Source organism: Barbatula barbatula, assembly GCF_947034865.1.
Source record: "Barbatula barbatula genome assembly, chromosome: 14".
NCBI lineage: Eukaryota > Metazoa > Chordata > Actinopteri > Cypriniformes > Nemacheilidae > Barbatula > Barbatula barbatula.
In genome coordinates, this window is record NC_136777.1 from 1,043,709 (window position 1) to 1,055,271 (window position 11,563).

At 37.1% G+C, this 11,563-nt stretch overlaps 1 protein-coding gene across 4 annotated transcripts; it reads right to left on the reverse strand.

Moving 5' to 3' along the window:
- Positions 1 to 1,555: 1,555 nt before the first annotated feature.
- tmem87b (transmembrane protein 87B) lies at positions 1,556 to 11,439 on the reverse strand. 4 transcript variants are annotated; one of them, XR_013787572.1, is made up of 21 exons: positions 11,179 to 11,439; positions 10,332 to 10,392; positions 10,150 to 10,241; positions 9,934 to 10,068; positions 9,792 to 9,848; positions 9,655 to 9,708; positions 9,479 to 9,572; positions 9,306 to 9,367; positions 7,885 to 8,068; positions 7,693 to 7,792; positions 7,516 to 7,609; positions 6,352 to 6,427; positions 5,640 to 5,744; positions 5,493 to 5,551; positions 5,308 to 5,411; positions 5,139 to 5,212; positions 4,953 to 5,023; positions 4,813 to 4,865; positions 4,674 to 4,704; positions 3,783 to 4,023; positions 1,556 to 2,293 (listed from the first exon to the last, which is right to left on the reverse strand). XR_013787572.1 is itself a non-coding variant. In XM_079473112.1 (20 exons), exons 1-20 carry the CDS (start codon positions 11,317 to 11,319, stop codon positions 3,982 to 3,984), a joined length of 1,689 nt encoding a protein of 562 aa, XP_079329238.1. In that variant the 5' UTR covers positions 11,320 to 11,439; the 3' UTR covers positions 3,291 to 3,981. The 4 variants fall into 4 exon arrangements, 2 of the variants coding, with proteins under 2 accessions (XP_079329238.1, XP_079329237.1); XR_013787573.1 differs by having other exon boundaries at positions 5,308 to 5,414; XM_079473112.1 differs by lacking the exon at positions 1,556 to 2,293 and having other exon boundaries at positions 3,291 to 4,023.
- Between the last annotated feature and the right edge of the window lie 124 nt (positions 11,440 to 11,563).

An 11,563-nucleotide genomic window follows, 5' to 3' on the forward strand; every position in this document is an offset into this window, starting at 1 on the left:
CCATATAATAAAGCTTACCCACTAATGAAAATTAGTAGATTGTAAATTGACGCATTTAAAATAAAAACTCATACAATTTGCATAAGCTTAAAGGCTTTTTATTTACATTTAGTGGAAATGTTCTGTTTAGGATCCATGTTGTCTCTCAAAAACGTGTCTTTTGTCACATCCATACAATTTTTTTAGAGGAATAATCACTCTATCAATACTATCACAAGAAATACATTGTGTATTATTATATTTAGCATTAAAATAAGGTCAACAGCAAATCTATTACCAGGTGTGCAATTCCATTGTTATGGATGTGACATTTTATGGACATGTAAATCTCAGAGAATGTCTATATTATCAATATATTGAATCATCTGTTTATATTTTACTATACCCCTGATGATAGAGTCCAGTCATCAGTCTATGCACGAGCTTGCCATTATTGTCCACCTGGTAATAGATTTGCTGTTATAAACATAACAACAGTCAAACATTATTTAAATGCTAAATATAATAATACACAATGTATTTCTTGTGATAGTATTGATAGAGTGATTTAAAGGATTTTGTCTCCTGGCAACGTGGAAAAAATCGTTTGGAAAGTAATTTCTGGTTTATTTGTGTCGATTGCAAATGACGTCGTAGGCAGCGAAGAGTGCAAGTGTCGACTGCAAATGACGTCACTTGCACAGGAAGCGAAGGTGTCTGAGAGTGCAAGTGAAGTTCAGCAGCCAGATGCTATTGGTGAGGGCTGACCCTTGAAATAATCACAAAACCATTTCTGCAACCCCCTTAACAAGAGCAGTCTCTAAATCATCCCACTGGATCTATCTATCTGCTTTTAACCTCCACATCCTCATGTCGACCCTCAAGGCTATGGGTGTCTCTGGAATGGTGCTACAATGGTCTTACAAACAAACAAAAGTCTTACCTCTCAGGTATGTCATTCAGAGAATCTTTGAGAGGGGATGTCTTCGAGTTCCAACATCTCAATACAGGAGTGCCTCAGGGCTCAGTGCTTGGACCGTTGCTCTTTTCCGTATACATGACATCCCTAGGTTCGGTCATTCGGAAACTTTTCCTATCATTGCTATGTGGATGATACACAACTCCACTTGGCATTTCAGCCTGACGATCCGACTGTTTCAGCATGCATATCAGCATGCCTGAGTGACATTTCAAGATGGGATGGGAGGGATGACCCTATTTATAACATAAATAAAGAAACTATTAAAGAAATGAATTGATCACTGCAGGATATTATACCGTAATGGCTTTTGTAATAAAACCATGGTTATACTAATGGATATCAAAAGCACGGTTAGTGCACTTCAACTGTTACAAACCACAATTAAGTTTTAAATGAAATCTATTTTAATTGTGACTCTTTTCTGCCTTTGACTTAGTAATTTCTGGAAATCATAACCATCATCCAAAGAATGATCTGTTGCGAGACGCAATGAAATTACACACAGGTTGTCTTGAGTGTTCTTTCACCTTCAGAACACGATGAACAGGCACAACATATGACATCTTTCATATAATAACACAATGTCTCAGAGTTGACTGTAATAAAGAGTCTTTATTGCAACCCACATTATTACTGCGTATAAAACATGAACGAACATGCAGAGACAGAACCTGAGATCTACAGGACTTCAGGAGTGTTCTTTGACAAAACAGAGACTTTACATTCAAATATATCACGTGATTGTAAGGAAAAACACGAGCATTGAAAATAAATACTGTATATTTATGACGAATGACTGACAAGGCCACAATCATTGAGATAAAATAAGCCATTTCCTACACCCCATGATCAAGTGAAATCCTAAAGTGCAGTTGATAAAATAAATTACAAACCGTTATGACAATGTGTTTTTTTCTCATGGACATATAAGAAAAAAACAAAAGACAACTTTCTCCATTTTAACGTTCATCCAGTTTACCGCGGTTCATGGTAAAGCATGTGTTTTGTTAAATAGACATGTTACAAATCGACTAGAGCAGTGGTTCTCAAACTGTGGTACACGTACCACCAGAGACACTTGAAGAGACCCCTGGTTTGTGACAGGAAATTAAAAACAATATATTTAAATTCACATCACGCGTTTTAAATACAAATTTAAATGTTTAGTACACGATAGATTAACACGTGATACATCTGACCCTGTGTGCAATTATAATATAGTATGAATTATCGTTTATTTATCATCGGTCGATGACGTAACTCACGTGACGGGAAGCTCAAACACAGAGCGGGAGCATCCCGGCATACTTGTACGTCATCTCTCTGTCTCTTCTGATGAGCAACATGTAAATTAGAAAAAAAAAAAACATGTAAATTAGGCTTCTTATGTATTTCTGCATTTGAACCGCTATGTACAACTGTTGCTGTAAAGCGCTAATTCAATACGCGTCTGCATCTACTCGAGGATAAATCACGCACGGATTGCGGTGGGTTCACACCAAAGGCGAACAATCGCTGTCTATATTAGTCGCGGGGAAAGAGTGACGTGTTCCGTCAAGTATTTTCAACCTTTGCGGGAGACGACATGACGCACATCGCAAGTTTTTTTTACTCGCGCAAAACGGTTAATTCGCGTTTGGTGTGAACTCAGATTTGACGCGTCACTTTGACAAGTGCAGCTGCAATGTTAACTTATCTTCTGTGTTAAATATGCTTTACAAATTGTTTGTCTTTAAAAAAGGTTTGTAGTCTTTCTGCCAGTCCTCACAAAGTGAATAAATCCCCCATATGAGTCTTATACAGAGCCATGTTTACAGTGCGCAGAAGTGTTTTTGTGTCCAAAATTCCTGCTGACTACCTTGGAAAACATGTTCTTTACGTTGAAGACAGCTAGGAAATAAAAAAGTGTTTGTATTATTAATAATCCATTAGAATTGAAGGACCAGGTGTAAAGATAAAGATTTTCAGCTCTACTATTAAGTTGAGTGTTTATTCAAGTGATTTTCCATGGCGGTAATTAAGTGATACTTGGAAGAACTCATTTTATTAAAGGAGGTACTTGGATCTGAAAAGTTTGAGAAGCACTGGACTAGAGCTAAAAGGCAAATTGAACCACAGACTTTGATACAGCCGCACACACAACAAAATTCAAGAATAAAAGTGTTGTAAGGCTTCAGTACCCATCTATAAGAGTGAATCTCCTGAACGGTGTCATACCCAAAATTTGAATTACAAGAATATGCCATGTACTTATTGTTCCTAAAGAAAAGGTACATTTTAAATACATAATAATGAATGAACACACGCTTTCCTTCAAAAAGACAGAAATAAGATTAAAAGAAGTACAGGTATGTCTGCCTTTATTATATTGAAACATTTGCTGCAACTGTTCTTCATTGAGAGACAAACATTTCTCATGAGATCATATTAAATAAATAATAACAATACTATTATTTTGCTCATTTAAATAATTCTGTGGACGAACACACAAATCCAACACACTAACAGTCATTCATTTATTTCACATTTTGTGTTGAAATTATAGACAAATATGAAGACCTGTGAAACCCATAAATAAAACGCTATATACAGCCAAAAAACAGATTCTAACTGTAGGAAATCTAGAATACGCTTTGGTCAGTCAACTTAAGTTTCATATCACGGTTTATTTGTTTTGCTAACTTTCAGTCAAAATAAACAAACTGACAAAGACAATATTGTGCTTAGAATGCTTTAGTCATTTAGACAAATGATCACTGCATTTGTATTAATCAATCAAAATTTTCACAGATATGATATCAACAAAGTTTGAAAACCTCACATGTAGTTCAGGTAGTGCAGCGTTGAGATCAGACAGAAAACCTCCCCTTCAGCATGATTCCTTCAACATCCAAAGCTCACCGAGCGACCAGAGCAAAGGCAGAAAACAGTCTGCGAGTCCATCGTTCGCTCGCTCGCTCTCTGATGCCAGTTAGAGGAACAGCGGTTTGGTTCATCGCTGGAGGCTTGCTTTCTCAAACTCACTCCATCTTAGACATCTCATACTTTGTAGTCATGATCTCCTATATAAATACAATGAAGTGAATCATTTATCAGCGAGTCCGTTTATTCATACAACAGGTGACAATATGCATTTTCAGACAAACATTTACTCAAGTCACCAAACTGACTTTGGTTTATTTATGAACTGCTCGTGATATAATGATAGCACGATTTATTAACTATAACCAAAGACATGTAATTGTATGGAACTGTATTCCAATTAGATTAGATTCAACTTTATTGTCAATACACATATACAAGTACAGTGTAACGAAATGTATCCCTCAGTTCTTTTCAAATGTATTTGCTTTCTACTGTATACTGTCGCACTAAATAAATCTGAATTTAATCGTTTCCATTTCGCTTCTTTGCTGTGACCTAAATAAAGTCTCTAGTGTGAATAGGTTTAAAAGAACAGATGTATCAAAGAGACTAATGCTGGGTTCACACCAAACGCGAACAATCCGGTTCCACGCTCTTTATTACTCGCTGGAAAAGTTTGGTCTTTTGGCGTTTAATGACAAACACAAAGCTGACAAATATTTTCCACTTGCGCGGGAGACATGTCATTCGCATCGACTCCCACGAGTTCACATCTTTGCATTGTGTGTATTTTGCTTGCGCAAACTGTTTATTACGCTTGGTATGAACCTAGCACAACAGTACATACCTCATCGGAGTCCAGAAGAACAGGAAGAGCTCTGAAATAAAACAAGTGAGAAGAATTTATAAGAAACACATTTATACTGAAGTAAAATATTTTAGTAGCACAGAATAGGCGAGATGTTGCTTCAAACATAGACACATACACATCAGACAGAGACGCAGGAATATTCTCCTCCACCCATTTCAAGTCTTCATCCTATAAATAAAATTGACATGTTAAACATGTGACACTTGCATAAAACAAAAATATTAATAATGATTAATATCATTTACAGACACTGACCGGATTGGGTGTTGCAGATTTTGCTGTTCCATTGGTTTCTGTTTTAGCTGCTCTCAATTTTATCCCATCAGCTGGAAAGAATATATAATATACTATGATATGATATTTGATATTATAAAATCTATTATATTACAATGCAAACCCAAACACAATGTTCATAAAATGTAATAGTGCTGGTTCACTGACCTATATGTGCAGACACCAAGAACTCTTCGATCTCTTCATCATCAGAGTCATCGATGAGAGGCGTGAACGCATACCTACACAACACACACAGTTTAGAGAATCATACCTGTTCACATTCATCTCTGTTGGAATCAACTCCGAGCATTGGTCAGGTCTCTCATACACTTGCCTTTGATTGTTAGCCGACGGCCTCCACAGAAACATGATGACCAGAAGAATGATGGAGAAGAGAAACCTCCAGAAAGCATCATCTACCCATAACTCCATCCAGTCCTGCTGATATAGACACATCTTTCATTCTATCATAGAAGTCAAACTAGTTATGAATCTACATCAGAGAGTTCATGTACTTACCGCCTGACAGTCGGCTAACCGGAACTTCTTTGTTGTCCAGACCATGAAAATGATGGATGCTGAAATACAGCACATGTGGGTTAACATCACTTACGCCGATCACAGGTTCTCAAACTTTTCTAATAGGATCAGATGCTTTATACTCACCGAGAACTGCAAAGATGAGCGTGTTGGTGAAGTGTCTGTACAAAGACAACTTCACTGGATTTCTTCTGAGCTTTAGAGTTTTAATTGTTTGTGCTAGACTGACAAATATTTGAGGTGAAGTCAAGGAAAAAAGACACTGGTTTATAACAATACAAAATCAACACATTTACTACTGATACTTTATAAAAACAAGCCAAGCAGGCAAGTGTGTCAGATTGTCTCATATGCGCAACATGTGAACTTGACTGAAAATGACCTTTCCATAGATATCATGTAAAATAATTTGCAACAATCACATGAAATTTTTCAGATCGTTAAAGTCCCCATGAACTGGGAGTTGCGATCATTTTTGCTTCCGTATTTTGAAACATTTCCGAGTGAAATGGAACTCGAATGAGAAAATTGGGATTTGGTCTTTCTCTGCGATTTGATTGGATGCATAAGAACAGCCGTTGCATTTTGAAATGGAACTGGCAGCAGACAGACAGTTGAAGGGGAGGAGTTAACGAATGCTCCGCCCAAGCTGTCTAAGTTTAATATCGATAGTCAGTCAATACAGGACGGAAGGAAATTATCAGATTTGAACTGAAGATTACGAGGGCACACGATTTTTTTAAAAGAGAATGACTCACATTTATAAAATATTTACAATAAAAAAAATGTTTTTCACTGGGACTTTAAGGGTGAAGAGCAAACACTGCCTTCCAAAAGGATATCCACCAACACAGAGAGGAGTCGATCAGAGCCAGGGGAATGTTGGCCAGCAGGGCCAGATCAGAGTCTTTCGCCTGAGACAGAAACAAAAACAACCAAGTGTGTTCACATGCACCACAATACACATAAAATAAATATAAGTTCACATCATTGGTTTTGATGTCAAAGGACTAGTCTCCAGAACATTGGTAAAGGAGCTAAACTGTTAGTGTGCTCTGTTTTATCTGGCCATTATTGTTGTCCAGTTCAGTATAAAGATTGCATCACAACACACTCAAAAAACGAATCACAATGAGTAGAAAAAACGTTTTTTAAATGGTTCTCCAATATCATCACCCTCACACATCAACATCACAAATATGAACTAGCAAAATATCAGGTGAATCAAGGTAAACTGGAACACTTTTTCATATTGTAATGACAAACTTAGCCGAATAAATCTTGGTTACCAAGAATATCAATAAACTTTATAATCAGATCTTTCAGTAGTTCTCAAACATTTCACCTACAGTACTCACTGCCATAGAAACATTTGCAATTAAATTAAATGTATATTATTTGGTATAATTATTTTAGCAATAGTTTATTGTTCTGTTAATGTATTACTTTTATTGATGATGTAGCAGAGTTTGATGAAACAATATCACACGAGTAACCTGTTCACAATTGTTCCTCTGATTCATGAGTTACAATTATCCAATGATAATCAGCAGATTAATCGATAATGATCAGAAAATTACGTTTTTAATATTTACAAAAACAAAGTCAAAATAACTTTTTTAGAGTTGTCTCAATTTTATGTCACATGAGGGCGTTATACATAGTAGTTTGACAACAACTGGGATTATCAAGAAACATAAAATAAAAGAAATCTTTCAAGCAACAGTTTTTGTGTATTCTTAAAACCTTAAAGCATACGAGTGATTAAAGGTCCAGTATGTCATTATTGGGATGGTCTATTGATTGAAATGCAGTATAATATATACATAGCTATGTATAAAGAGCTTACACAATGAGCTATTTCGATTAACATACACCGCAGGTCCACTTGCATGTAATTCACCATGTTCTGTCAGCGGTCGTAGTGTTTCGAAAGAGAGGGAGGGCTCTTTTTCCACTTTTTAAACTCAAACAAATGACATGAAAAAACAGATTGACTCACCCCTGTGATCCTTAAAACGCCCTCAATGGCGGCAAAAGCAAAGTAGAGCACACCCAGTCCAACCACCCTGTGCATGACCGTGCCCAGACGGGGTCTGAGGAAAACAAACACCGTCAGTATAACCTCGATCTCAGATGATCTTCATAGCTGACAGTCTTCTACATCTTCATCACTCACTTGACAATTCCATAACCCAGACTGACAATAATGACCAGAAGACGGGCGAGAGTTCTCTTCAGAGCAGAGACGAGCTCGGCGAAGATCAACAGACCTTGAGCTGAATAGACATCAGTAAAATCAACGATAATTAAACTACATTCAATTTCAATCAATGCGAGCCAAAGAAAGTAAAGGTTTATTTGTACTGACATGCTGAGCCCACGGTGTTGGTGTTCTGATATTCAGCACAGAAAACCGCCTTCTCTATCATGCCTAAGAAGATGACGCCTGCGATCCAGAACTGAATCCTCAAGAGGTCTTTCCAGTAACAGGACGACCAGACAAACCACAGCAGAGCATACAAGATGTACACCACACACATGACCATATAGAACTGAAGAGAAAAGAGCAAGAAACAAACACAAAGCACATATTATAACAATGATCATTTTCTGTGAACTGTCCCTTTAAAAAAAAGCATCAATGCATGTCTTCTCAACAAGATACACAATTTAAAGACGTTGAGATGAACTTACATCCACGAACAAACTGTGCATGATGGTTTAGCAATTCAAGTTCAAATTCAGAGTAAATAAAAGTAGTAAAGGTTGTCTTCGCAAATATTTGTTCTATGTTGTGTCTTGTTTAACCCTTATGCGGTCTTCAGGGTCTTTTTGACCCACAAATGGCGTTTGCTACAATAAAAAACAAATGTTCTCTTTGTCCAAATGGCATGATACTTTGGAAAGTGGTCAACACTTTCTAGATCTACCATTACGAAGGAATTACGAAAATTAAAGAATGATATCTTGATTTTGTTGGTGTAAGAAAATAAAAGTTACACTTTTGGTTTTCGGGGTCAGAATCAAAACCAACCCAAATCATAGATAGATAGAAATAAGAGAGAGAGATGAAAGGATGAGACATAACAATTAAGCACAGACACACAGTTCTCTTACAGTTAGTAACTGATGTTGGAAGATTATATGACAAACAGATGAATGAAATAAATGATGAACTCTAAAGACTGCAACTTGTCTCTTTGTAACATCTTGCTCAGGTTTGATTCTAATCATAATGTAACATAATTGAAAAATTGATTATTTTTTCACTACAAAAAAATGCTTAACTTTGACAAAACGTAATTTGTATTGTTGTATCTATGATTTGATATGAATCTCACTGATAAAACTTTGAAAATATACCGTTCAGTTCGTTTTATAGCACATAGTGGAGCTCTGCAGTAATCTACTGGTAAAAGTGATAATTCTTTACTTTTACTTACTCTACTTACACGAAACCATGTCAAATTATCCATGTTATCCCCATGAATGAAAGTTAGAAATGTGGGTCTTTTATAAAGTGAATTTTACACAAAAAAAATCTGTTTTTGTATTTAAACCTATTAAAATAAATATATATATATATTTGTTTTATATAAATTTAAACAAATATCACAAATCCTCCAAAAACTGCACAAATGTAGAGTAAAAACATTCATAAACTGAGCAAAATAAAATGTTGTTGCCTTGGGTCTCTAGAGACCTGAAAGAGCATGAGTGTACACCTCAAACGAAGACCGCATAAAGGTTAAACAGAGGTTATATAGAAAGCTGATGAACAATACTCACGATCATGAGAGGCCATTCAGTGACAGAGAGAAAACCGTGAGTTCCCTTCATCACCACGTTGACTGAAATATACACAGTTCACACAAGCACACAGATCATATAACAGACACAGTTTGCTTTCTCAACAGCTAAATGAAACACATTCACGATTAGAGAAATGTTACGAGTCATACAAGTTAAATTCCAGTTGACGTCTTGTTTGCTTGGATGAAACGTCACCACGAGCAGGTAGGGTCCGTCTCTCCAGGTCGTTGCGATCACATTATCCTTCATCATGAATGAAGATACAGGACATTCATGAACAAATCCATAAGGATTAAATATATGAAGATTGTCCGTTCAATCTCACCTTTGTTCTATATGTGCCAGCCTCCGCATCAGGAGAACTTGTAAAACTATCAGCCTTAAACAAACCAAATATATTTGTGTTTAATGTTGGGATCGGAGACAGGCTTCCGTAACGCGTTTGCCATACACCATTTGTACCTGTAACTCTCCGTCCAACGCAGGAGGCTTCACCGGTTTCGGCTCCGCTTTGGATTTCTGCCGAAAAACATGTCATATAAAAAAGATAACCTGCACGCTCGATGTAATGGTAAATATGTAACGTTGTATTTGACTGTCATACATTGAGCATAGGAAAGAAGTGCATGTCGCTGTGACAAGGTAATGCTTTATATGTGTGTTGAATATATTCTCCCTGTCCAAAAGGCACAGGATCCAAACTCCCACCTCGACTGAGCGGGGTCTTTTCATACAGTTCCTGGACGGACATGTAAACAAACATACCATCAACAAACAAATCATATAGCTGCTGTATAAACACGTTCAGAAGGGCTCTCACCTCTATATTGTTGTATTGATTGTGACACGGGTAATACTTCAAATACCACTGAATTGTAAATGTCATTTCTTCTGGACACCCAAAGGATGACACTGCAAAGAGATATGAACAACACTAGAATAACTTTGAATAACTCGGTTTCGGTTTATAAAGAATCGTCTTCGGTTTATCACGATAGATACCTTTCAATTCAATGTCTGTGTCCTTGTACACGGACTTTCGTAATAACAAAGGTCTCGATGTCTGGAAAACGAGAAAACAATTCAATTCATTTAAATCAGCTTTACAGAAGATAACTCAACATGTCAACATCTTTTCCTCGATCGCTCTCTTTCAGAAGAGTTCGTACTAAACAGGTATAAGGCAGCCACTGGAAACCCCTGAGGAAAAGTCTTTAAATATTTGATAAGACCTCATCACATATTCTTACACAGATCAAATTTGGAACAACAGGTGACAATAAATGACACATTTCTGTAATGTGAATAATGGGTCAATTGTACAAATAACACTGCAGTTGGCAACGTGAAGAACAGCATTACATGATATTTTCATTATGTAAAGCTATGTTTTATGTTATATATGGTATAATTGTCATTATTTCTAAATAATACATTGTTTCCCTTGGAAATATATCATCTTGCATATATCCATCCGTTTCATGCAGCTGTCTTTTTAAATAAACACGTAAACTTATTTGTTTAGCTTAAACGTGCATGATCTCAAACATCAGATCTTAACAGTAGCATCACTGATCATTACGTGGCTTTAAACACAGCGGAACTGACGTCATGTCTGTGTTGTCGAGCTAACCTGCGATTCCCCAGAGAAACACATCAGCTCAATAAACATCAAACTTCCGCAGTTCATGTGCCGGATAACTCTTATTGTATCGCTAGTGTCTAGAGACTGTTTGATAGGCTGTACATGTAAAATTGACACAACAATCACAACCCCATATGTGCTGCCATGTACCGCTAGCTTTAGCCTCCTCCGTCATTTCTAATGAAAGACGCGCTACACACTCACATTCAGCACTGGTATGGTCCACAGACCCGTCTCTGGTGCAGCATTAACTCCGTCTGATAATAAATACACGAAGAGAAAAGGTAAAAAAATGAGTAAACGACTTGTGCTGTGTGTACACCGGTGACTAGCTGCCGCCGCCATGTTTACTGTCAAAGACGCACGCACGCGCGCGTTCCCTGAAGCACGTGACGTGCCCACCCGCGATGCGTCATTCCTTCATCCGCGAGCCCCCGGGACCAGGTGCGTCACACCTGAAGCTCTACTGGGGCCCAGTGTATGCAACACTATACAAACGTGCAACAGGGAAGGTGTTTGAAAATATTTAGATATCGTTTACATTCTAAACTTCTTTAACGTGGTTGCATGCACTGTGTGGAAATAATGA

Bases quoted from the DNA above. Each gene is read 5' to 3' on its own strand.
- tmem87b (XM_079473111.1), bottom strand. From the start codon at position 11,319: ATGGCGGCGGCAGCTAGTCACCGGTGTACACACAGCACAAGTCGTTTA. The intron at 9,573-9,654 runs GTGAGATTGAAC...TTCATGATGAAG, and splicing joins CTGGCACATATAGAACAAAG to GATAATGTGATCGCAACGAC. The intron at 7,610-7,692 runs GTGAGTGATGAA...TGTTTTCCTCAG, and splicing joins CTGGGTTATGGAATTGTCAA to ACCCCGTCTGGGCACGGTCA.